The sequence below is a fragment of the Drosophila ananassae genome, chromosome 2R, assembly GCF_017639315.1.
Source record: "Drosophila ananassae strain 14024-0371.13 chromosome 2R, ASM1763931v2, whole genome shotgun sequence".
In the NCBI taxonomy this organism is placed as follows: Eukaryota; Metazoa; Arthropoda; class Insecta; order Diptera; family Drosophilidae; genus Drosophila; species Drosophila ananassae.
Genome location: NC_057928.1, coordinates 23,509,757 through 23,535,762, shown reverse-complemented (window position 1 = coordinate 23,535,762; position 26,006 = coordinate 23,509,757). Strand labels below are relative to the sequence as shown.

Below are 26,006 nucleotides of genomic sequence, written 5' to 3'. Positions count from 1 at the left end.
TACCTAAACTTTGTGGAAACAGGGTTGAAATGTTTGATGGTAAGTGCCTGACTTTTTCAGTTATTTACCTTGGCCGGGTTGTAAAATATTAAAAATAAAAACTGGTGACCTGGAGGAGACTTTAAAAGATGAAACTAACTCTTTAAAGTCCTTGGGGAGGGACTAAACTCCCTAAGCCAGTGTCCTTGAAAAGCAAAGAATCTGCATCCTTTCCAGTAATATTCAATGCTGTTTGTGCGAATTTAAGTGAAAATTAAAATAGAGAACATCGTTTGGGCCATTTGTTATCCTTTCCATACATATTCACGTCGGCACATCGTGAGACGTATTGGCCTGTCTTATTTTTCTTGGCCCGGACATTGGCAACAACTTTTTTATATGGCTGCGATGCGGTTTCTGCCGTTTAATAGTCTTGGTCATAAAACAGAGCCCGAACCCTCGTAACCGAGTCGGGGCAGGACTGCTGCAAGGACTGGAAGGACTGGCGGCAATCGTTTTATTTAACTGCTGACTTGTTTGCGTAAATTAACACATTTATTTACGCCACAATTTGTTGCTTAAATATTTATTGAGAAACCAAGAGACACACTGTCTGTTTAACATTAAAAAGTTTTCGTTTATTTCATATACAATAAGTACATACAGATAAACATATAATATAATATACATACATATCCAAGTTCGTACAATACACATACACATATACATATTACATAGAGGCATATATATATATCCGCAAAAATATATATGCAGAGACGATTCTTAGTAATCATATCACACACACAAACGATATGGCACGCATACAGACTCGCATGCAGCATAATTGAGAGTAAATTAGCGCTATACTTGTATATAGGAAATTCCAAGTCATCCTCATGCCCCATCCTATACCCATTACCATCTTGTAGCATCTATTCCTAAGAACGGAACACACGGAAAAATATTTAGCCTAAAGAAGTCCATGATAGCATTTCTCGATCCCAGAAACTTTTCAATTTTAAGTATTCCAAAACCCAATTTGTTTTTAAGCTTAGACTGTGGATCACGATTAGAAAGTTTGCAACTTATTTTGTTTAATTATTGGGAAGTTTCCGGGAAGGTAATATGATATCATTGGAATATTATAGTCCAGTTTTCTTTTGATTATTATTTTTTGGCAAACAAATTTTCAAATTTTTAAAACCCATATCTTAGTATTCCCGTCAATGAATACTTTAAACTCTAAAAGAAGAAAACCATTTTCTGTTTAATTTTAAAACAAAAACGTTTCTTATGAAAATGTAAACTAGTTAATTTTTTGGCCACTTTTTCCGAGTGTCCCAACATCCTGGGGCTCATCCCCACGCTGATATGGCTCCCCTTAAACGAGAACGCTTAAATTCGCTGGTTGTGGCAATTGTTGCATCGCCTGCACAGGCCATAAAAAACCACCAGCCCGGCCAACAGCCATGGCCGGGACCCGGCAGCTGTGTGGACTGGGAGGGCGTGGTTCTGCAGCGGCAACTGCTCCTTCTCCAGGCAGAGCCGGAACTCGTCGTAGTCCAGGCGCGTGATGGCGCAGTAATGATTGAGCATGCAGAGGCCCTGGCAGGCCGTTCCGGACTGAAATCGCACGGCATTGGCGCGGTGGTATCTGGAAAATAGGGAAAAAGCGGAGGGAAAAAGGTATCATTCTCAGTTCCATGTTTTCTTTGCCCTTTCATGAATGCTTCTGGCCAGGTTAGTATCTCACATTGATTTACATATTCCAGGTACTGCCTGGACTCGGGGTCAGTGCTTAGCGAGAGTCTGATGGAAAGCCTACCTCTGCTGGGAATATCATAAAAAATAAACACTGAAATCCTTTCACTGAATTGATTTCTAATGGGATAATTGAATATTTATTCATCAAACGAAAACTCACCATTAATTAATGAATTAATGAACGATTTATCAATCAATTCAGATTATATAATTGATCTGTTAACAATAAGTTTATTTCAATTTATGCGGATAACATGAAATCTGTCGGTAGCAGAAGACAAACCCATTAAACTATTTAAAATTCCAAAAATTATGCACCATTTTCGCTTAATTAAACAACAAAATCTGCATTAAATATGGGCATGAAAATTTAGATCCAAATGCTTTTGCCTCAAAGGGAATTTGTTGTTTAAACAAATGACGGACGAACGATTAAAAAATGGAAACTCCTCTACCAGCAGCTTTTAAAAAGTATACTTTCATGAATATATTTCTAGATGTTAATAAAACATGTGGTACAAATAGATGAAAAAATTCTATTAGTGGTATTTATTTTTTCCCAGTTTTTCTATTTCTTGTGTTTATGATGGCAGGCTCTGAAAACCTATTTCCCAGCTACCCACCCAATACAAAAACAGCCCTCGGGGCTCAAAGGATTTTCGGTGGCAATCATGAAACTCGCTTACCCGCTTACTCGCTTACCTGGTGAACCAGGAGGGGTCGGTGCCCGTAAAACGCTCGGCGAAATTGTGCAGCGCCCCGGCGGAGATCTCCGGCAGGGCGTAGTAGTGAGTCAGATTGTACTCCGGCTGCCAGAGCGGCTCATGGGCTCGGTTGGCGAGCGGCAGATCCAGCCAGAACTGGGTGTAGTCCAGCACCTGGCCGCTTCCAGTGTCGAACTTGTAGAGCCGCAGGGCAGGATTGTTGGACGAGCCGATGCCTGCCTTCCGGGGCACAATCGAGGGGGCAATCATGAGCCACGATATGGGATTGCCTGAGGAGGTATCGGTGGGCAGATGGGTTGCATTTTAGTAAACCAGAAATATGTTACTTCTGTTACCTTTGGCATCATAGATTAGTCGGAAGGTGTCCGAGTGCAGGTGGCCGAAGAACTGTCCCTGGATGACGGGAGCGAATTTCCGGACCATCTCCAGGTAGCGCCGATTGTTGCGCTCCGTGAAGATAATCTGGTTGTGCTGGGGGCCCAGGTGACGTTCGTCCACGCCCGGCGGCATGTGGCCCACTATGTAGACCTGGTCAATAAAAAAAATCTCACTGGCTTTAATCTCCCATGCGGTAAGTGAAACGAAATTAATTCTTTCGCCAGCAAATTAAATATTATAATTAATCAAAGGGCAATTGGCTATTGAATTTCTGGCACACGATGGCCGCTCATATAATCTGTGTATATAGTATATTCGTATATACTTAATAATTACATATGCAAACTCATTTTAAATGTTATCGTTAATTTCAGGGAAATTCCAGCCACGGCTTTACGAGCTGTAAACATTAAATAAAATGCATCATATTTCAATGAAATTTAAATATTCTCGAATGTGGAAGTTTTGTGGCTTAATTGGCAAAAAATTTTAAACGAAGTTTGAGTTAATCAGAAATCAATTTAATTATACACATAAATTTTTTATAATTGTTATCTTAATAAGAAATATTAATGAACTATTACCGTTTCCTGTTTATCCCTGGACTTAGTCAGGACCTCTTCAAGCCACAACCACTGCTGTTCGGCTAGAACCTCATCCTGGGCCGAGTTCGAGCTGACAGACGCCTTGGGCTCTGCAAAGTACTCCGCCGGCCATCGCAGGCTCAAGGAGGCCCTTGGATCTGGGTCGGGATCCATTCGCATAAAGTTCGTGTTGAGGGCAACGATGCGCAGACGACTTTTGGTCTGTTCGATGGAATAGTAGCCGCCCAAGTCGAAGGTCACCAGCGCCTCTGACGGCAACCAGTGGCGCCACAACTCCCCCAGCCGCCGGTAGCTGCCACTGCCGTCTTCGTGCCCCAACACCGGAAATATAAACTGCGAGGAGAAGCTGCGTCCCAGCATTTCCGTGATATTTCGCAGGATTTCGTGCTGTTTCTGCTCCGAAAGTGGCTGGGCGGAATGGGATAGAGCATCGCCGGTCCAAAGGACAAACTCCACATTGTCGCCCTGCTTGGCCTTCATAGTCTTGATGGCGGACTCGACCAGGCTCCAAGGACTGTCGCAATTGTAGTGGCCGAAGGGGCCGGGCGGCTCGGAAATGGCATTCGAGGTGACTCCTGACACCGATCGGGCCAATTGCCAGCAGCTCCGGTAGATGTCCCCCTGCGTGGAGTAGAGTGTGTCCAAATGCAGATCACTAATATGCCAAAAGTATCCTGTAAGGATAAAGTTATTTATTAGTTAGAGTGTTAAGAATGATTGTAAAAGTATAAGAGAGAGAGTATAGCTAAGAAAATACCAAAATTCTGAGCATTTTTAGGTGATACTCAAAACCACCCAAAGGGGAGGGTCAAGATTAGAGTTTGAAGCTGGCTAAGTCGGGCATTTCCTGGTCGGGAAAGGCCATCATTGGGTAGGGCCTGGCAAGGCCCGGGTCATGAAAACCCTGGGCCCGTCCGGCAGAATTCCCTGCAGCTGACCTATGTATAATTTTTACCTGACTCGTACCCGAAAAAGTCACAAAGTCAGCCAATTAACGAGGCTTCAAGTTCGCTGTCGTCCTGGCAAGGAGATCAGTTTCGATTAGTACTGGCATGTGAACTGACCGGTCAAGACTGGCTGAGGAATATTATAAAAGGATTTACGACGTTCGACTTTAGCGGACAAATCGGACACAGATCGAAGACGGCAAGGAGTGGCAGGAAGGAACGCTTCTAAAAATGAGCCTGATCAGGATTGGCCTGGGCATGGTGCTCCTGCTGGCCGCCATGTCGCAGTTGGTGCAGCCTGTGCAAGGACGCCGGAAGCTGTGCGGCGAAGCCTTGGCCGAGGCCTTGGACATGATTTGTGTTAACGGCTTCATGCGCCGAATGAGGCGCAGCGACCGTAAGTATCCTTGATCCCTGAAAGCCTTTATGACTATGTAGCCTGGTAGAGACTAACTCCAAACTAAAGAACCACAGAACCGAATGCAGGCCTTGATGCGAAAGCTTCGGGATACGAAAACCCTAACGGACACGGAGAAGGACACGCAGGATGGAGATGAGCAGCCGTCGTCGAAGGGCAAGGAACGCAAATTGCGGCGCCACCGGCGAAACATCGCCCACGAATGTTGCAAGGAGGGCTGCACCTACGACGACATCCTCGAGTATTGTGCCTGAGAGGATGGGCGATGCCCGAGGAGGAGAAGGTGGACTGGAAGGAGGACGAGTACAGCAGGATGGAGCAGGAGGAGAGTGGCAATGGCAAATGGCAAACGGCAGAGCAAAAGGACAACCTAACCGGAAGGCGTCTGATTTTCTAAAACTAACACTTAACCCTAAATATAAACGTAATCATATTCCCCAAAAATATTTCATTGTAAAATTCTTAGTGAAAGCAAATAAAGTTATTCACCAAATAGCAGCAGCAGCAAACAAAAGCACAAGTCCCTTAAATTTGGCCCTGGCATTCCAGCTGTGCACTCGGTACCCCCGAGGGGAGGCGGGATTCCCCTGGTTCTCAACAGTAAGACAACCCACCCACCCACACACACACAGCAACCACCCACGGCCACCCACCATCCATAAGAGCCACCCACTGGCAGCTGCCATTCAGCAGCACCTTTAGAGCACTGCCCTTGTTTTCCGAGAAGAATAATGAAAATTATGAATTTTTAATTAGATGACGTTCTGATTTTAATAAGAAAAACAAAAGAAACAGCGCCAACCGATGATGTGGCAAGAAACGATCCATGAATACACTCGTTTTCAGATTCTTTTCAGGTCAAATGTGTATATTTTTTTATCAAGTTGAGACTCGACCCTCAAAAATAAGTAAACAATATCCAATTGGTAATCATCAGTTGGTAACAGATAAGTTTTGGTCAAGATTGGCAAACAGGAAACTACCTGAAACTGATAAACTCAATAAGGTCCTTTTTCAAGCACTTCAAAAAGCGAAAAAGATAAAAGATGCTCTTTTTATGGTAAACAAGTATTATTGGGGTGTTTTGATTTTCAAGACGGAGAGTTGCGATAAGAGCTCTGAAAAGTATAACATGAAAAACAGTCTTGTTTTGGTGACTTGTATTTTAAGTTCCTTAAAGTGACTGCTTTGAATTCATGAATATGAAATGGATTCTTCAATGAGCTTAATGACAAAATACAGCAACCCTTCTACCCAGAAAGAGGAGATAAATTCCCATAATTGTTCTTGTTTTTCAGATATCCAGATCCATGCGTAATTTTGGGGTCGAGAACGTAAACAAACGTCAGTTGATATGCGTAAGACTGGCCGCGGGGGTCGAACACCCCAAGAACCAGACATCGAAATTCCGATATAGCATTAAGTACCGTGGGATAAATAACAACCCACACCCGGGGGCCAAAGGTGAAAATGTGAAAGTAAACTAGTTGTTGACCCGGCTAACTGACACTCCGGCTAACACAGCCCGACACAAGGCAGACGATGACGAAGACTTCGGGGAGCAATCCCTTGATTCGGTTTCGGATCGGATATATGTATGGTTCATATATATAGAGTGGCTGCGCCGGTGGGTGGCCAACACTTCTGATTGAACCACTTGGCGGGCATCTTCTCCAGGAGCACTAACCAGTATCCAAAATAAAAGATGCAGCGGAACCAGGGACTAAGGATCCTGCTCTGGAGCCTGGTTCTAGTATTTTTGGGAATGGCCCACGTCCAGGCCAACATGATACTGTGTGGTCAGGAGCTACCCGAAGCCTTGAATAGGATTTGCCAATACGGCTATAATCAAAAATTTAAGCGAACATTTGGTAAGCAGGGAGTTTATGACAACAGAGTAGTATCATTTAAAATCTTTATAACATTTTATCAATAGCCTAATACATCAACTACAACCTATTCATCCTTGAATTTGCAGACCTAACCCAACTTAATGCCATTGAGGACGAAGGACTTGAGGAAGGTTCCCTTCTGTTGAGGATGCTGGGGGAGAGCTCCAATCAATTGATGAAAACCCGTCGTCGGCGTCTTGGAATCTTTGATGAGTGTTGCCGGAAGTCATGTTCCACGAGTGAGTTGCTGCGTTATTGTGCTGGACCTGGACGGTGAATCGAATCCCAAGAACCCCTTAAAAGATCTGACCTTAATGAGATAAAGGATGAACCTTATACTCTTAGTTGTTAGCTCGTTGGATAAAAGCCTACTCACTATTTATGCCCCGAAGCGGATAATATACATATATGTATGGATAGCATTATGTGTTGGGGATGTATGCGCATAATTTATGATCGGAAATCAGAGACAGATACGCGAAATGAATCGGAAAAGGGGAGATATGCATATATACATGATTGTACTTTTGTATGCTTGTGTAAAGGGCCTGAATACATCGCCTGGGTATAAATTATTAAATAAATTATGTATTCAAACTGCTGCAGATTGGCAAAGTTGATTGGTAATTAAATGGGCATTACATTGATTTTTCACTGACGTCCTTGTAGTTAATTATTTATTGTCTTACAGGCTGGAGAGTGGACAGTAAATTATAATATATATGGGGACTAATTTGCCTTGTTTTTATTAATAAAAATTAACTGGGTTAATTAACTCGAAAACTCAATTAATGTTAACTTTATTAAACTTTATTATGCGCTGTTATCTAGAATTACTAGACGGATCATTTACAATTTCAAAATAAATTGATTTTTTGAATGAATTTAAAATTATTATCATTAATAGAGTTTTAATGTATTACAGATTTTTATATAATTATACCCTTGCAGAGGGTATTATAATTTTGGTCAAAAGTGTGCAACGCAGTGAAGGAGACATCTCCGACCCTATAAAGTATATATATTCTTGATCAGGATCACCTCCTGAGTCGATATGAGCATGTCCGTCTGTCCGTCTGTCCGTCTGTCCGTCTGTCTGTTTCTACGCAAACTAGTCTCTCAGTTTTAAAGCTATCGAGTTGAAACTTTGCACACACCCTTCTTTCCTTTGCAGGCAGTATATAAGTCGGAACGGCCGGGATCGGTCGACTATATCATATAGCTGCCATATAACTGATTGATCGGAAATGCCATAACTTTGGTGTTTTTTAAGTTAGAGGGTTGGGAGTTTCTACACATGTTATATTTGACCAAAATATCTTATGTACAAAATTTCGTAAGGATCGGCCGACTATATCCTATAGCTGTCATAGAACGATCGAAATTGGCATAACTTTGGTGTTTTTTAAGTTAGATAGATGGGATTTGGTACAGATTCAATTTTGGGAAAAAAAATCTGATTTGTCGAATTTCATAAGGATCGGCCAACTATATCCTATAGCTGTCATATAACTGATTGATCGGAAATGCTATAACTTCGTTGTTTTTCAAGTTAAAAGCATGGGAGTTTCAATGGATTCCTCTTTTGGCAAAATAATTCGATATGCCAAATTTCATAAGGATCGGCCGACTATATACGATCCGCTATATATCTAATAATATAAGATGCGTGGCGCCACCTAGCGGACTGCGACTCAACTGCAAGGGTATATCAACTTCGGCTCCGCCCGAAGTTAGCTTTCCTTTCTTGTTTTGAATATATTTTATCTCAAAACGCAGTACAAATGTGATGTAAGTCCTTATTTTCACAATTTACTTTTTCTCTAGGTTGCATTCAGATAAAAATAGAAAGTTATTTTAGAAACAATACATTACTAGTACCTAGGCCTATTATCCGAGATAATCATTGTATTGTTCAGTATGAGTTTCTAAAAATATATAGCCTTATAATTATATATTAGCCTTATAAGTATATAATTATATAAATTAAAATCCGAAAACAATTAAATCGAAAAATAATTCATAAAGCTAACGTATTTAATTTTTTCAGTTCCATTTTCACGATTGAATTTTTGAATTTAATTGGTCTATGACCAAATTTTTAACTCTACTTGCAGGCTAATTAAAATAATTTTGATTTTTATCACGATTATATTTATTTCGATATACATTTCGATTTTCAATGAAATTTCAAAAAATATAAAAGCCACGTTAGATATCATGGCTCAGTCTCTCAGCACTATGACTGGTTATCGGAGATTTCTGTTTTGGATTCTTGTGGTTTTGTGTTTTTTTATTGAAGTAAGAAATAATACTAATTACTTAAAACTGAAAGTGAAAAATTTTATTTTAAGATCGAAGCAAAATATGAATTTACAAATGTCAAGTGCAATGCAACGGACCCTACTTTTGGAAATTTTAGATATTGCTACATAAAAGCGATTAATCGAACCTATAAGTACGTGTCTATAAGATACTATTCCACGCAAGTTCCATACACGAATATTACGGTAAATGTGTGAATAAAATGAAAATATGATTTAAATCATCATCTATATTTGAAGGTTAAACTGGGCCTCTATAAACGCTTTAGTGGCTATAAGCCCTTCCTCTACAACATCTCAGTTAACGCTTGCAAGTTTTTAAAAAGTCCCAAAACGTATCCTGTTCTTAAATTTTTTTTTGATTTAATTTATCCTGCTTCGAATTTCAATCATCCATGCCCCTATGATGTAAGTTGAGTATTGAGTACACGTTTCGATATTAAAATTTTACCTTTACAGCATGACATCATTTTGGACAAGTTGACTATAGCAACGGTTAATCATTATTTTACTAATATTTTACCATTTTCAGAGGGAGATTACATGATAGACATTAGATGGGTAGTATATGCGGTGGAAAGAGCTGTTACTACGGTGTATGGCACACTGTCTTGATATTTTTGTTTTTCTATGTCTTACTGCAACCAATTTACTACGGTGTATGGCACACTGTCTTGATATTTTTGTTTTTCTATGTCTTACTGCAACCAATTTATGAATGTATATGTTTTATAATATGAGAGATATGATATATTTGGAAAAAAATAATCAATGAGCTGTAAAATTTGACGGTTTTTTAATGATCCTTATCATAAGTTTACCAAAGGTTGTCTAAATTATTTATTTGAGGTTTTGAAATGCATGAAGTCATACATCAAATAAATTCCGACGAAAGTAGATGGCGGACGAGTCGGAGGTTAACCCAGAGGATCTTACGCATGTTGCGCTTCCAGGGAATGATCGGGTTGAACTCTTTGCAGATCAGGGACAAGGCTTCCGAAAGCTGGAAGCTGCACCTCATCACGTTATCGGTTGGATTCGAGGAGTACGGAGGCAACCAAGGCCAGGATAAGCAGCACCATGAGCGAAAGTACTTTTCACATATTTATGGCTTTGTTTTTGTGATTGGAACTTCGTTATATTCCAAGGATAAAGTGCCTGAATACATCGCCGGGATATAAAATATTAAATATATTATGAAACTGCTAAAGTTGGTAAAGATGATTGAAAATTAAAGGGGCATTACATTGATTTTTCACTGCCGTCCAGTTAATTATTTATTGTCTTACAGTCTGGAGAGTTGACAGAAACTTTTAATATATACATATGAGAATTAATTTTCCTTGTTTTTATTAGAAAAAATGAACAGAGTTAATTAGCCTGAATACTCTGACATTATAAAGTAAATTTCATAAAAGCTCAATGATTGTTTTGAAATGTATGCTCGTTTGTCTTAAAATAATGAACGTATCATTTAAAAATTAAGTATTTTAAAAATCATTATCAATAATGGAATTTTAATGTATGATACAGAAAAAAATATGATGTTTCCATAATACTCTATATTCAGTACAAATAATAAAGATTTTTGGGAGCTTATACCTTTTCTATAAAGATCTATTTTGGGAAACATTTTTCTATTTATAAAAACTCAAAAATAGAAAGTATTTTGAGATACGATAATAAATGGGAATGCAACAGAAATCTTCAAGTTAAATTTAGTCTTCGATATTATGCCTATTATCCACAATATCTATTTTATAATTCAATAACAGATTTGAAAATATATGAGTCATATAATATATGATCTCCGAAAACAAATAAATCTAAATATATTTAATGTTAGCTTATAAACTCTTTATGCAGTTATCCATCATACTCTATATTCCATTAATGGACAATGGCCAAAAGCTTAATGTTTAGTCTTCCTTGCAGACTAATTAAGATAAATTAGATTTTTTTAGCAATATTATGTTATTTCGATACACAATTTTCAATATGTAATTTCAAACAGTTTAGAAGTCATATTGGATGTAATGGCTCTGTTCCACACCAAAATGATATCGGGTAATCGGAGTTTTCTGTTTTGGATTCTTCTTATTTTGTGCTTATTTTTTGAGGTAAGATATATTTGTACCTAGAACTGAAAGTAAAAATATTTTTTTTAGACCGAAACGAAATTTGAATTTACAAATATAAAATGCAATGCAACGGACCCAAATTTTGGAAATTTTAGATATTGCTACATAAAAGCCATTAATCGAACTTATAAGTACATATCTTTAAGATACTATTCCACGCAAGTTCCATACACGAATATAAGGGTAAGTATGTGAATAAAATGATAATATTATTTTAACTAGTACTGTATGTTTGAAGGTCAATTTGGGTCTCTATAAACGTTTTAATGGCTATAAGCCCTTCCTCTACAACATCTCAATCAACGCTTGCAAGTTTCTAAAAAGTCCCAAAACGTATCCTGTTCTTAAATTTTTCTTTGATATGATCTATCCGGCCTCGAATTTCAATCATACTTGCCCCTACGATGTAAGTTGATCATTGGAGTATATGATTTTATGTTAAAATTTTATATTTACAGCATGACATAATTTTTGAGAAGTTTTCTGGAGCAATGGTAAATCATCATTTTACCAATGTATTACCATTTTCTGAGGGAGATTACTTGATAGATGTCAAATGGTTAGTTTATGAAGTGGAAAGAGCTGTTACCATGTTTTATGGCACACTTTCCTGATCTTTTAATATTGCTAAAATCTTATTGTTACCAATTTCGAATGTTTATTTCTAATTATTTTTATGATGAAAATAGCCCACATATGAAATATATAGAAAATAATAATCAAAGAGCTTTACCAATTTGATAGAGGAGACAAGGGTTCACTGTATTATTTAATTTTGTGTTATTAATGGCACGCAAAATGCATTTAAATCTAAATATAAAACACTTAGCTTATAAACTTATTTTTGGACAGAAATTATCTACTAAAATATTCCATTTAATGGTCTGTGACCAAATTTGTATTCTACTGGCAGACCAATTAATATAAATATTGTTTTTTATCAAGATTATATTTATTTAGATATAATTTAAATGTGAGTTTTTAAAAATAATACAAGCCATGATATTCTTTTCAAAGTCGAAGTTCCTGGAGGTTAGTTCTGCATATTCTCTTCTTAGTCTTCTTTTTGAAATAAACTATCTTCTAAAATAAATAAATATTTCGATTCAAATCAATATGAATGGTAATCGGAGATTTCCGCTTTGGACTCTTATGGTTTTGAGCTTTATTGTTGAAGTAAGACATTCTAATTTATATAAACAACTTAAAGTAAGTATGAAGTTATTTTAAGATTGCGGGAAAATTCGAATTCACAAATATAAAATGCAATGCTTCGGACCCAAAATTTGGTAATTTTAAATACTGCTTTCTTTAAGATATTATTCCACGCAAGTTCCATACACGAATATAAAGGTAAGTGTTTGAATAAAATGACAATACTATTTAAAGTAATATGTATCTTTGAAGGTTAATTTGGGGCTCTATAAACGCTTTAATGGCTATAAGCCCTTCCTCTACAACATCTCAATCAACGCTTGCAGATTTCTAAAAAGTCCCAAAACGTATCCTGTTCTTAAATATTTATATGATATGATCTATCCAGCCGCGAATTTCAATCACTCTTGCCCCTATAATGTAAGTTGTTGACTGTTAAATGTTTTGATGCTAATAACATTTTAATTTCAGCATGATATCATTTTTGACTGGTTAACTGGTTCAATGATAAACCATTATGCAACCAAAATTTTGCCTTTTTCAGAGGGCGATTACATGTTAGACGTTAAATGGGACGTTTATGAAGTAGAAAGAGCTGTAACCATGTTTTATGACACACTTTCTTGATATTTTTATTTTTCTATGCAACCTTACTGCAACCAATTTATAAATGTTTTTATTTTATTACCTGACTTCATAATAATCAATAAGCTGTTAAATTTGATGGGTTTTAAATAAATTTATAATTGTTATCTATATTATTTGGGGTTTTTAAATGCATCAAGTCATACGATAAATCAATTCCTAGGAAATTATTTGTTTAAGAAGACCCTTTCCCTTTAGTCCTTTAATAGTTTGTTTGTCTATATTGCATGTAGGGTATGTAGTGCCCAAATTTCATAACCAGAGAATAAATAAAAGGATAAGTTTTAAATCGTTTGGTTTGCTAATGCCCAAAGCAGGATATATTCTATATATTTGGATCGTTCTTACAAACGTTAACATGCAACAAGCTATAAATAATCGCCATCGTAATTAATATATATGCACATGGTTGGTTGGTTTCTAACCAAATCCAGGGAGAGTCAAAGGTCGGGGGGGGGTGGAGATTCGTTGCGGGATGAGCCGTTGGATCCATTACAGAGGAACTGAGCAGTACTCGCTGAGGACGGAGTAGGGGCACTTGGTCCTGCAGCACCGGTCCACGATTCCTTGGCGGGTGCGTCGGTGGAGGGCCGACAGCGAGTTGATGGGACCGTCGCCATTAAATCGTCCACTGTACAGGGAGGCAAACGAATACTGGGGCAGGTCCAGGGCGGAGGAGTCGCTCTCTTTCTCCTCCACGTATTGGATGGGATCCAGAGGGTCCATTTCGCTGATGGCTAAAGGGATATGAATATAAGAGGGCGCCCATATCGGAGGTTAACCCATAGAGACTTACGCATGTTGCGCTTGCGGGGAATGATCGGGTTGAACTCTTTGCAGATCAGGGACAAGGCTTCCGAAAGCTGGAAGCTGCACCTCATCACATTATCGGTTGGATTCCAGGAGTGAACGTTGGCAACGAAGGCCAGGATAAGGAGAACCGTGAGCGAAAGTACCCTGCACATATTTATGGCTTTGTTTTTGGTGACTGGAACTGTGGTGTATCCAAAGGATGTTTGTACTGAAAGCTGCTGGATGCTAACTGATGCTCTTTGGTCCTGCGGAGCTGGCTTATATACAGCACGGAAATTGGGTCTCGGTCTGGGTTACACGGCAGGATGTCAATATGCGTTACTACAGGTTGAGTGCATTTGGGAGTTGACTTAAGTTGAGGAGTAACCCCAACCACTGTCCACAGCCCCACTATTCACGACACAGGACACTCAGACGCCTCAAAAAGCCTTGCTAAACTCGTTCAATGTCAAAGCTGACTTATGCAAATGCCTGTTTTGGGGCAGAGTGGGTGTTCTCTGTGGGCGTTCGCTGTCAGCCAATTAAACAATTTATGTATAAACAGGCCAGGCCTTGCTAAGCCCTGCATTTATGAATACCAAATTAGGAGCCCCAGTCCTTAGCCCCCCCTCCCTCAAGCCATTCCTTAAAAGTCAAGTCCTTTGTACTTACCAATTCGCGCCTGGGCGATACTGAAACAGGCCAAAACCCAGCTCAAGTGGGCCAAAAGCATCTTGGCAACGTGTATAATTCCTTTTTGGCAAGGATGCCTCCTTGGAAGAACTTTTCGCTTTGAATGCTCTCTGGGCTGCTCCTTAACAAGTTATTTTGCTGACTGTCTCCGTCTACTTTTATTCATTAGTCAGAGTTGCTGCTGCATAAATAATTGATTACGAATCGGATTACAATTGGGATTACGAATGCATAAGTGAGTAGTGGGTGTACGTGTGTATGCGAGTGTATGTGGTTGGGTGCATGGCGAGTGGGTTAAGTGCCTCATCATTGGGGTAGCCGCAGGCAGTAGTCGGCCAACTCCTGGTAGCTGCAGGAGTTCAGGCAGCACTCATCGTAAATGCCACCCGGATAGTGTCATCGTAGGCGGCGGGTCTTGATCAAAACTTCCGACCCGAACAGGCTGGACAGCAGTGGACTGAGGGAGTAGCGTGAGCCTGACACGAGCATCACCCCACTACCCTCCATGTCTTCGGCGTCCTTCTTGGGGGTCATGGTGTTGTATCCCTGGTCGCAAACCGCAGCCATGGCATCGGACAGTGCCGGACCGCAGAGCTTGTGGGTGCCTGACGGCAGCTGGTAGCCACCGCATCCTCTAACGGTCAACACCGTGGCTACTATGATAACTAGTGCACCGTTGTCCTTGCCCAACATTCTCCAACTCTGTGAAGATTTCAGCTAACTGCCTCTTCTATTTATACCACCTATTTTTTGATCCAGTTCAATGGCCCCTATTTGGTTGCAACTCCGCGGTTGCAAGAACCCCACACTTAAGAGTAGAGTTTCCAAGTCCTACATTCTTTACTCAATGCACTTTCAACAAATGTTTGTTAAACTTAAAGATCAAGAATCGAATAGTTAATCATTAGGACAGAATTAGAACAAGATTTCGGAAGAATTATGAAGAATACAAAAGAGCTAAGAATACGGAAAGAGTTAAGTAATAAAATATCATTTCATATTTGAAAATAAAACTGAAAAGCAAGCCTTTTCCGAATTGGGTTTCTATTTTATTTGAAATTGAAGCTATTTGAAAACTACATACGTATTATAAGTTTGATTTAAATCTTAAACCCTACCATCATCATTAAAAAAAATTGTACAACATAACAGAGATCTTAAGAGTTTATGAAAATATTAATATACAATCTTGTTAATTTTTATGATTCTCAAACTAAATCATTTCATAACTGATCCACAATCATGTGACTCTGTTCTCTGCCAACAGAATATATGTTTTGGAAACTCTTTTAAGAAAATAAATCATAGCTGTTACATTTTCTTAATTTGTAACACACTCTTTCTTCTTATCCCCCAATTTCTCCGCGTGTAAGCGGCCCCCAAAATGACGTTCATGGCCCAACCCTTTGGGCCAACCTGTTACTTTAACGCTAAAAGGCAGTGACTGCTGTCGATTGGGATTACGATTACGAAGGCTCTTGGTTGCTGCCAGTTTCCAGTCGCCAGTTGTTGGTAGTGACAGAGTGGCAGCCTCATTAGCATGCCAAGGGGCAGGTGGAAAGTATGCTTCACCGGGCGGCAGTGGCATGCCGAAAGCGGCAGTGTGGCAAATGTGGCAAAAAGCGCTTCGATCGCTGGGCGATTGCCGATGGGCAACAGTTGGTTGCCAGCGTTGCACTCGAGAAGTTTCCCCTCTCTTTTTCACTGAAAACCGTGCGGAGTTTGCCACAAAAAAATAAGAAAATAAACATATCGGAAAATTCGGAAAATTTAAGAGATCCTGGAAAATGGTGCTCGACATCAAGATGTGCCGATTCGACAATGTGCCCTGGGGCTTTCGACTCGTGGGCGGTTCGGACTACGACTACCCACTGACGGTGGTTAAGGTTAGGCCCGATCTGAACGGATCTAGAATCTAGATAGTGCCCTGGGCTCACCTGTCAGTAGTCACCTGTTGTTGCTCCCCCGTCACTCACCTGGGCGGGGGACTCGGGTCAATTGTTTAGTGTCTTTTAGTAATGATTTTGTGATTTTCTGGTGCTTTTTTATTTTTCGAAACTTTCCACCCAATTACGTAATGCTGTGCGTGAGTGTGTTTCTGTCCGTTTGGATTTGCCGAATTGGCAAATTAGTTAATTAAAGTAATTCCTCCCCGACACAGCCCTCACCCCCTGCCTTTTTTTTTCTAATCGGCAGTCCCGTGTACATTTATGCCACTAATGAGCCGCATAATGGCAGCCGCAATGAACTTATTCGAATTTTAATTGTGTTTCGAATGCAGTTGCTGTTGCAGTTGCTTTTTGCATAAATTGCATTTTACAATTTGCATTTTGTGTAACATTGTGTTGACATCGGCCTAAACCAAAAACAAATGCCATTTTTAATTGGCAAATGAACAAAAAACGAGGGTTTTTACATACAATGTTTACAATGTTTAGATTCCCTTTAATATTGTCTTTTTTCTATTATTAAATGGGGCTTGGGGCTTTCAAAGGGCTTGAATAAATTATTGGTTTTTTATGTTTATGCTAACATAAATCACAAGAATGCTTTAGATTCATTTGCACAGTAATTGCTGGTTAATTAGATACACAATTTGATGTACCATTCAGGGCTAATATAATACCAAAAATCCTCTTAGATGGAATCGTTTAACAAAAGCTTTCAATAAAAGCAATAATTTCTGTAAATTCCATTCAAACCTTAAAATAAATGCCTCTTAAGTTTACGGATATTTGATTCCCCATTACATCGACACACACAAGCCATATGTTGACAAGGCAAATAGTAAAAAATCCTAAATCTTTGAAATATCCTTGTTTATTTTCTCTGTTTTTTCCTTTTCTCCCAGCCCGCTCCCAACATATCCGACGTAAGCCCTAAGCCAGTGTTCTATAAATATTCGCTACCTCTCCGAATGTCGAGTATGTTTGACTTTGTCAGTTTTTTGTGTTGGAAATTGACTCTGCCACTGGGAAAAGTGCATGGTGGAGACCTTCGGGGGGTCCGCCAACAAAATAAAATCTTGGGTCTTTGCCGGGGATTCCCTCATTCTTGCCACTTTACCACTTTTCGCACTTTGCCAGTTTGCCACTTTGCCACCGCTTTGCCGCCATTGTGGGTGCTCTCTTATTGCAGCATTTGCATTACTAAGTCCTCTTGGCATCCCGTGTCGTGACTTTCCGGTTATGATCCCGACTTTCACATAACTGAGCACGCCAAAGAATCGACGTGAAAACAATGCTCTTTTATTTGTTCAGCAAAGTGCCGGCAAATCACCTCAACTATGCCTTACACTTTATTGGCTTCTCAAGCAAGAGTTCTCAAGTTTCTGCATCTCCATTTAAATTTATTTGAAAAATTCTAAGTGCTAGATTTAGCAAGAAAATTGGCAAAAAAATAGCTTAAGGGCCATTAAAATGTTTTTATTATATATAGGTTAACATTTTCCTATACTGATATCTAGATTATATACTCTATCTAGCAATCTTATCTTGAAAAGTAATTCTTGATCCGAATACTTATTCTGGAAACTTTGAAAACTAAACTAGCTAACTAACTACTAGTTGTTATATATGTGGAGTAAATTATAGACTTGAAAAAGTATTAAAATATATAGAACGAGAAATATAATATAATAATTTTTTGATAATCTTCACATCACTCTTTTTAATGTGAAAATGTTTGTGTTAGTTTTTTTATATATTTAAAAATTAATGAATAGATATTTTTTTGCTACTTAACTTAATTAACAATTATTGTCACTCATATTCTTATTCATCACTGTTATCATTAGAGACGTGTTTCGGCAAACTCATTTGACTTGAAGTGCTGTTGATGTGTTGCCATAACTTGTGGAGCACCCCTCGAAATACTTAATTTCCCACCCCTCCCCACTTCTCCCAATCCCATCATAGGCCATTGTGTTCCTTTGTTGTCAGTGTGTGTGTTTGCGAGTGTGTGCGAATGTGTGCGAAGGGGGGTCTGGGTCTTTGTTTTGTTGACATTTGGCGCTAGTTTTATTTTTATGCACTTAGCACGCGACTCTGGCAACGTCTTCTTCCACGGCTAATAGAAATTTCCCCATTATCGTATCGTATCTATTGTGCGACGAGTATCTCGACCTCGCCACGACGGCATCCTCCGTCCGCATCCGTATCTGAATCTTAATTCCTATCTGAATCTTATAGCTAGTACGTATCTGAATCTAACCATGTGCATAAACTTTAGGTGGCCGAGGGCAGCATTGCTGACGAGGCTGGACTCCGGGTGGAGGACATCATTGTCCGTATCAACGACACCGCCGCCATGCCCCTCACCCACGACGAGGCCCACCACCTCATTATGAACAGCGGCAGTGTCTTCTACTTTGGCGTCTACCGGTGAGTATCCTTCCGGGTCCTTTGGGCTTTCTTTTGAAAACGACCAAGTCGCCGAGGACCATTTATCACAGTCCAGCGGACTAACAACATTCCTTTGTATGTCCTGGCAGAAGGACACTTTCTTTTTTGTATCAAAAATGTGAAAAAAAATATTTTTCTTTTATTAGTCTTGATAAGGTTCTATAAAATATTCCTGATCTTGATTAACTTTTAATTAGAGACTAGTTGGTTGGTATTCTAATGCCACCCATCGCCTCCTTATGATTCCAATGCATCTATAAAAGTTAATTATCCTGTTATCTCCTTATTTTATTCTCTGATTAATCTGCTTTAAGGGAGAACGAGGAGGACGCTTACGAGGTCCTTAGGCGCTTCCCCACCAGCGAGGGTTCGATGACCATGTCACCGCCAATACTATTACCATCGCCATCACCGTCACCGACTCCGGCGCTGTTCCAGCTGACGGAAGCCACAAATGCCCGAGCCCCGGAACCGGAGCTCCTCCTTCCGCCGCCCCCGGAGTTCGCCTCCATAGCTCTTCCTAGTCCGGCCGCGGAGGAATGTCGTCCGGCCGTGTCGGAAGTGCAGTCGGAAGACAATCGCGAGAATGGAGTTGCTCAGCCGGCAGAAAGCCAAGACGACGAAGCACCAGCTGCAGGTCCTGGAGTGGCTTTTGCTCCAGCTCCTCCTGCTGCTCCTGCTGCCGAAGAGGAGGGACTTTATTTACCCGATTTGCCCGATCGTCCGTGCTCGGCACTGTCCGAACAGGCGGAAATTAAGCTGGTGGAGGAGGAAATTGCCGCCGTGCTGTCCGGAGAGTCGGAGGTGCTCAAGGAGCACAATGTCCTCGGGTGCGTTGCATTCAATTTCATTCGTTTCCGGTCATACCATCGAGCCCTTGCCCGGTCCCAGCCTTTCCTTCCGACTTCGCGAGCACTTTTTTTAACCGCCTCTATATGACAGTGTCAATTTCTACAGGATCTTCCCCAAGCCGGGCGTCTGTATGTCCAGCGACGTCCTGCGCTCCCTCAACGAGGAGGTGACCAAGACCAAGCTGGAGAAGGACAAGGAGAACCGAAAGTGGTCCACCTTCTTGCAGCGTCCCAATCGTCCCGTTCCGAAGAGCAAGCAGCAACTGGAGGCGGAGAAGCACGCCGCCAATGCCTACAAAGTGACGATTGTCAAGTCAGCGCCCCGCGACAAGTCGCCCATGGTAAGTGTCCTTGCCTTTGGAAGCCAGCACTCGACAAAAAATCCCCACCAAATAGTTAGGAAGTGCTTGGCTAAACTTTCTCTGGATCAAAAGTTAATTTCTCAATATATGTGACAGCCGGAAGCTAAACCGGTGCCAAAGGAAGCTACACCACCCAAGGAAGAGGAAAATGCGGTCAAGGAGCCGCAGGACCAGGCAGTGACAGAGCCATCAAGTGGGAAGCAGGAGGAGGAGCAAGAAAGGGAGGAGGAACCGCTGCCCACGGACAGTGAGGTTCCGAATTTGGAGCAGCTGCCGGAGGACGAACAGCCCGAGAAGGCCGATGCCCTCAAGGAGGTTGCCGAAGCGGAAGCTGAAGCTGAAACTGAAGCAGAAGCTAAAGCACTTGAAGCACCTGAACCTGGTGAGCCGGGAACCGAGGCCACTGAAGCTGCTCCAACCCCTCCGCCTGCTGCCACTCCGCCCAAAACCGAGGAGGAGCTAGCTCTTGAACGGCAACTGGCAGATGTGCAAAAACAACTGGCTGCCCTCTCCTCGCTGCCATCCACCATACAGTCGACCCTCGATGCGGTGACCAAGCAGCTGGCCGACCTTCTGCCCACATTCAAGTTGCAACAACAACAGTCGGGACAGGAACAGGACCAGGACCAGGAAAAGGATGGCAACCAGCCGCAAATCGATGGAGAACCAGGTGAAAATGGCCAAGAAGCAGAGGGAGAACCAAAACCGGAGGATGCAGGTGCAAAAACTATGCCGAGGTCGACAGTAATTAAATTTTTCTAATGGCGCAATTTTGCGTATATGGGGAATAACCCCATTCCTGCCATATATCCAGCAGGCAAAAACATATCCATATCTGGGCCGGACAACCCACTGGGACAGGGCGAGAGTAATGAGGATAGATGCGACGCCAATGACCGGGAAGTAGCGGAAATTTCGCGCTCAACTGACGACAATCGCAAGGCTGACTTGGCCAAGGATAACGATGCCGACAAGGAGGCCTTGTCCGAGGAGCAGATCTTCAAGAAGCAGAAGGTGAGCTATGGGCATGGCCTTGGAGTCACGGCCCCCAAACGAAATGAAATCCCTGGCAGGGCAGTTAATGTAATTAGGCTGTCATGAGTTGGGTCTAGCTGGTTTTAATGGCATTAGAGGCCCGAGTAGAGGTCCGTTTCTGTCTGTTTCTGGCTCAGCCACACTACCACTATTAATAATACTACCTGGAACCCAGGACCCAGGACCCAGGACACCCAGCGCACAGGACCAGCAACTGGTGCCTCATTTTAATGTGAAATGTTGTAGGAAAATTATTTTTCCCAGCCGTTGGTTGGATGCTAGGATAGATATATTCCGTGTCTACGTTTCTTGACTTTAAATTCCATAGTTTTTCGCTCACTGTAGCTGTCAGTCTAGGTTTCTTTGAAACACAACATAAAAAGGACCTGCGAACAGTTTCTGTAAGGCATCAAACTATTCGGTTCACTTCCGAAGTCAGGACTTTTTTTTTTGTCTTCCGAGATCCTTTAGAGCTTGTCCATGCCGCCACCCGCACCGCCACCCTCCCCGCTGCCCGCCTAACCACCCCGTCACCCCATACTATCGCATCCTGGCTGAAAGCAACTGGAGCTTCTCGGCCCGCGTCCGTGTGTCCACAAATCAAATTAACTAAAATGCCATTTGGTTTTTGTCTTTTTCTACTTGCAGCATAATGTGCGCTTCCAAACGTAGTTAGTTAGCTTTAATCGAGTTTAAATTTTGATAAATTGCCAACAGCAAATTATTTGTAGCTGTAGTGGCCATATACCACTGATACCCAAGACGGTTCTATCTCTTCTATGTTAGTTCTCTGAAAAATAAAGCCCTCTGAAAAGCCCTCGAAGCGGCAGGGGAAAAATGCAGAAACCAAAAGACAATTAGTAGGCACCAAGTGGAAAGCACTTCAACTTTCTTTCTTCTCTTTCCCTCTTTCTCGTCCTGTAATATCTACAACCACCCACCAACCCACCGAACCACCCTACACAATTTGCGGGTTACTTTTTCCATGGTCCATCACTTGTCGCCTGTGTCGTGTGTATGGGCGTGGGTGTGGGTGTGGGTGTACATTTTTCCATCCATTCGCCGTGTGTTTGCTTTTGCGTTGGCAGAAACACGATGTCATCGAGGAGCTCGAGGAGCATTTGGTTCGCAAAAACAATCCCCGGCGGTCGAAGCGCGCCTTCGGACCCCTCGTACCATCCTCGGAGCGGCCGCTGGTCCTGCCCGGCGGACGGCGATGGTACCGCCCCAAGGACGCCTACAACGACGAGTTCATAGCCGAGACCCTGAGCGCCCAGGCGGAGCTCATCACAGGCAGCACTCTCGGGTGGGTAAAGGCCCTCACCCTCACCATGGTCTGGTCCCATGGGAGCCATGGCATCACTTCCCCCCTGAACCGAATCACTCGACCCCCATTCGAGGCCAGTTGGCAATGTTTGACCATGTTTGCCGTGGTCAGACTTCTGCCATCGCATCTCATCTCATCACATCACATACCATGTCATAGTCCTGCACACACAAAGCTCCGGACACTCCTGACAGAGAGAAAAATAAGAAAAAACCGGCTGAGCAAAAGCCCCATTTCTATATTTTTGTAAATATTATTTTTGCTATCAAAATAGATCCAACTATGTGTGTGGTGGGTCTTGTAGGATTTTTGAATTTTTAAGGGAGTATAACTATGCGGGAATACTTTTAAAAGTTTGCTTAAATTTTTTATGCAAATTGGATTAAACTTAAAATTATATAAACCTAATTGCGTTTAAACTTCATAGTTGTATAATTATTTATTGATTATACATTTGCATTTATTTCAATAGAAAAATAATTGATTCAATTCCAAAAACATCAATTTATCAATTTTGATAGCAATCATATTCCTCCCTATTAAAATACCTAATTGGACCACCATTTTCTCTCTGTGCAGTGGTAGATACTTGACAAAGAAAAACAACAAAAATGTCCATAACGTTGCTCATCTCTGGCATTCATTTTCTTCACTTTTCCATGCCACCCGCCTCGACTCAAACATCGCCCATTGCACCATAAATTTGCGCATTAGCAGCTGCCCATACGAGAGTCCGTTGCTGGGCTACGATTCCAGGTAGAGTTTTTGGTTCATTTGATGGAACTGCCGGAGTCCCGGAGTCCCGGACACCATTCGCCATTACAGGACCCTGGAGATTGGTCCTATGCCTCCCTTGTACTTGTCCCCTGATCCCAGATGCAACACCTTGCCACCTTGCCATCCTGCCACCCAGCACTCTCATTATAATTATCGTTTGGCATTATCGTTAGCGTTACGAGTTACGAGTTTCGTACCATTGTGTCTTTGCCATTTTCATTGTGTAACGTCTGCCCGTCTCGTCTGTCAGTCTCTGAGTCTGTCCTGTTTTTGGCTTTTTGTCTGTCCTTCAGTCAGTCAGTCGGTCTATTCGGTTCTGTTCAGTGCTCTTCTGTCACAAGGCCTGCAGTTGATTTGACTTTTCCACGTGCGTTTCAGTTGAGTTTTTTATGCATGCTGCCTGCTGCCTTCTGCCTTCTGCCTTGCCGCCTGTCTTTGACTTGGCCCTTTGCTTTTGGCTTTCTCTTTTTGGCTTTTTGTAGTTTCTTCTCGTTGTAGATTGCATTTTGGAATCGTTTGTTCAATGGCGAGCATATAACACGCCAGCGCTTCAGGTAAGTTTTCCCTTAGTTATCCTTTACCTCAAACTAGTTACACCAAGAGAAATTCACGTAAATTGGTTATAGATATACGGTCTATGTATCTAGCCCTTTGAAGTACCTAATTAGAGCCTTTTAAAATGAGCTAATAGCTTAAAATTCACATATTACATGAACAGATAACTGAAATGTGTAGTTATTTCTCTCTAAAAGGCATATATGAATGATAATATAAATGAAAAACTAAACAAATTTCTCCTTGTGTAACAATTTGCTACTCGACTCTTTAATGAGGCTAACAACTTCTCTTTGGTCGTTTTTTTTGGCATTTGCCTTGGCTTTTTCCCGTGACCGTCTGCTCTGTGTATTTGCCCGCCCTTGTCTTGTACTTAACCAATGGGGGAATCGCTTCCGATTCCGACTCTGGTCCTGGTCCTGAACCTGGTACTGGTTCTGATTCTGATTCTGGGCACTCATTCTGATGGCTTCCGACTTCGTCAACAAGGGAGCTGCAGGGTCTCGGCCTGACCATGCAAAAGTAAGTTGTCACAATGGACGTTTTCTTATGTTGTACGGTTCATTGCATGCATACGTTGCAGTTCCCGTTCCCGTTCCCATTCCCCTTTCCATTCCCATTGCCCAAGTTCCGTAGCAACTCCAACTCACCGGGGAGTCAGCAGTGCTGCTTGCATTGCATTCCCCAGTTGCAGTCGCCCCAACGAATTCCAATTTAACGGTGGCATCTCCGCCATCCGCTCTCCGCCTCTCTTCCCATCCGCAGGGTCAACTTCATGAAGTACCAGAAGCCGGAGCGCAAAATCGATCTGAATCGCAGCGAGGTGTACAAGTATCTCAATCCGCATCTGGACAGGGCGCCCGTGCGTGGCATCGAGGTGCGTGCCCCGCTGGTGGCCGCCGAGTCGGATATTCGCCAATCGCTGCAGTCGTAGAGAGGAGGAGTGGCATGCCCCCAGCATGCCCGCCCTTCACTCCCGGTTGATTTCTGCACAGGAATCAAATTAGTGTTTACAGAAAGAAATGTCGGTCTTCAAGTGGGCGAGATGAGGTTGCCCATCTTCGTTGTTATCCAAATAAAAATAATATAAATCAACCCAGAGAAAATTATCTATAATTTATTTTTGTAAATGGTAATAAAAAATTGACTTTAAATAAAATAATTAAAGAAGAGTCTTTGCCAAGACTCAGACTACTCCTTAGACCCAGACTCCTCAGTTTCCCATAAAAGCCTCAAGCATCCTGTCGTTTAATGATAAAGATTTGAATCTTTCTCAAGTGTGATTTATGAGAGCTATCTGGATTAAACTGAATTTAAATCTGAAACTTTTTCCCCCAGTGCAGCTATTTATCATTCGAGTCCCCAGTCTCGATTGTCGCTTAAGAAGCTCAACCAATATAACTATCAATATGCAGGCCCCGGAGTGCATCCGGAGTGAAGGAGGAGCTGTCGTTGAGGAGCTGGTTCGCCTAATGTGATATTACATAATTTGAGTGCAACAAGGCGTATGTGTAATGTGCAACTGTGTAATGTGTTTGCGGGCGTCGTGCTTTTCTGTAGCATATCCTTCGGCGCTGAACTGGCTGGCTGGCTGGCTCGATGGCTGAACTGTGTTGCAATTTTCTTTTGCATAAACACGCCACGCTGTCAGGGTTCTTGTCTGTTTTTCTCCGCTTATACTTATGTCGGTTATATTCCGACATACAAATATATATATATGTCTTTGTGTGTGTTTGTTTGTTTGAAAGTGTGCGGGTGACAAGCTCTTCAAATTTGCATTTATTAAGGCAAATGAATTGGGGTTGTAACAAAAACACAAAACGCAAAAAAATGGCCAAATGACAAAGCAAAATGGCAGCAGTAGGAGCAGCAGTAGCAGTAGCAAGAGCGGCACAATAAACCCGTATTTAGTTATGGCACAGCCACTCAAACACCACATATACCAAGAAGCCAATGCCGCACTGCCAAATCAAAATTGTTGTCACGTTATGATGAAACCCGGGACGAGCGGATGCGATGCGCACATTTCATTTCACTTGCCCGTAGAGAATGATGAGCCATTTTATTTTTATTTTTTATACTTTTTTCGTCGAGCTCAAGTCGTCAGGCCAACTGGCAATAAAAACGCGCCAACTTTTCACGTCACTTTCGATTCGTCAAATGGACAAATTTTTGCGAATTATTCGGCAGGACCTAAAAACCGCACCAACCGATGCCAATGGGCTCTCGACTTGGACT

At 41.5% G+C, this 26,006-nt stretch overlaps 6 protein-coding genes across 14 annotated transcripts; 3 read left to right on the top strand and 3 right to left on the bottom strand.

Annotated features, from left to right (window-relative positions):
• Positions 1-595: 595 nt before the first annotated feature.
• LOC6507310 (acid sphingomyelinase-like phosphodiesterase 3b) lies at positions 596-26,006 on the bottom strand. 2 transcript variants are annotated; one of them, XM_014909661.3, is made up of 6 exons: positions 25,712-26,006; positions 14,438-14,639; positions 3,431-4,125; positions 2,804-2,996; positions 2,446-2,737; positions 596-1,633 (listed from the first exon to the last, which is right to left on the bottom strand). In XM_014909661.3, the coding sequence occupies exons 2-6, from the start codon at positions 14,496-14,498 to the stop codon at positions 1,375-1,377; spliced, it is 1,500 nt and encodes a 499-aa protein (XP_014765147.1). In that variant the 5' UTR covers positions 14,499-14,639; positions 25,712-26,006; the 3' UTR covers positions 596-1,374. The 2 variants fall into 2 exon arrangements, with proteins under 2 accessions (XP_014765147.1, XP_001956271.2); XM_001956235.4 differs by having other exon boundaries at positions 25,793-26,006.
• LOC6507751 (probable insulin-like peptide 4) lies at positions 4,445-5,330 on the top strand. Its single transcript, XM_032453991.2, is given in 1 exon segment — positions 4,445-5,330. A coding segment is annotated over 1 exon segment (441 nt). The 5' UTR covers positions 4,445-4,629; the 3' UTR covers positions 5,071-5,330.
• On the top strand, positions 6,442-7,309 carry LOC6507752 (probable insulin-like peptide 3). The gene is made up of 2 exons (XM_001956237.4): positions 6,442-6,687; positions 6,795-7,309. Exons 1-2 carry the CDS (start codon positions 6,522-6,524, stop codon positions 6,983-6,985), a joined length of 357 nt encoding a protein of 118 aa, XP_001956273.1. The 5' UTR covers positions 6,442-6,521; the 3' UTR covers positions 6,986-7,309.
• On the bottom strand, positions 13,256-14,046 carry LOC6507309 (probable insulin-like peptide 2). Its single transcript, XM_001956238.4, has 2 exons — positions 13,770-14,046; positions 13,256-13,710 (listed from the first exon to the last, which is right to left on the bottom strand). The coding sequence occupies exons 1-2, from the start codon at positions 13,936-13,938 to the stop codon at positions 13,466-13,468; spliced, it is 414 nt and encodes a 137-aa protein (XP_001956274.1). The 5' UTR covers positions 13,939-14,046; the 3' UTR covers positions 13,256-13,465.
• On the bottom strand, positions 14,646-16,035 carry LOC6507308 (probable insulin-like peptide 1). Its single transcript, XM_001956239.4, is given in 1 exon segment — positions 14,646-16,035. A coding segment is annotated over 1 exon segment (387 nt). The 5' UTR covers positions 15,152-16,035; the 3' UTR covers positions 14,646-14,764.
• On the top strand, positions 16,118-24,887 carry LOC6507753 (neurofilament heavy polypeptide). Of its 8 annotated transcripts, XM_032453990.2 has the most exons (9): positions 16,118-16,344; positions 18,689-18,840; positions 19,176-19,691; positions 19,819-20,053; positions 20,171-20,792; positions 20,892-21,088; positions 23,712-23,767; positions 24,258-24,290; positions 24,534-24,887. In XM_032453990.2, the coding sequence occupies exons 1-9, from the start codon at positions 16,246-16,248 to the stop codon at positions 24,700-24,702; spliced, it is 2,079 nt and encodes a 692-aa protein (XP_032309881.1). In that variant the 5' UTR covers positions 16,118-16,245; the 3' UTR covers positions 24,703-24,887. The 8 variants fall into 8 exon arrangements, with proteins under 8 accessions (XP_032309881.1, XP_014765450.1, XP_001956276.2 ...); XM_014909964.3 differs by lacking the exons at positions 23,712-23,767; positions 24,258-24,290 and adding an exon at positions 22,198-22,415 and having other exon boundaries at positions 24,534-24,886; XM_001956240.4 differs by lacking the exons at positions 23,712-23,767; positions 24,258-24,290 and adding an exon at positions 22,198-22,415 and having other exon boundaries at positions 20,889-21,088; positions 24,534-24,886.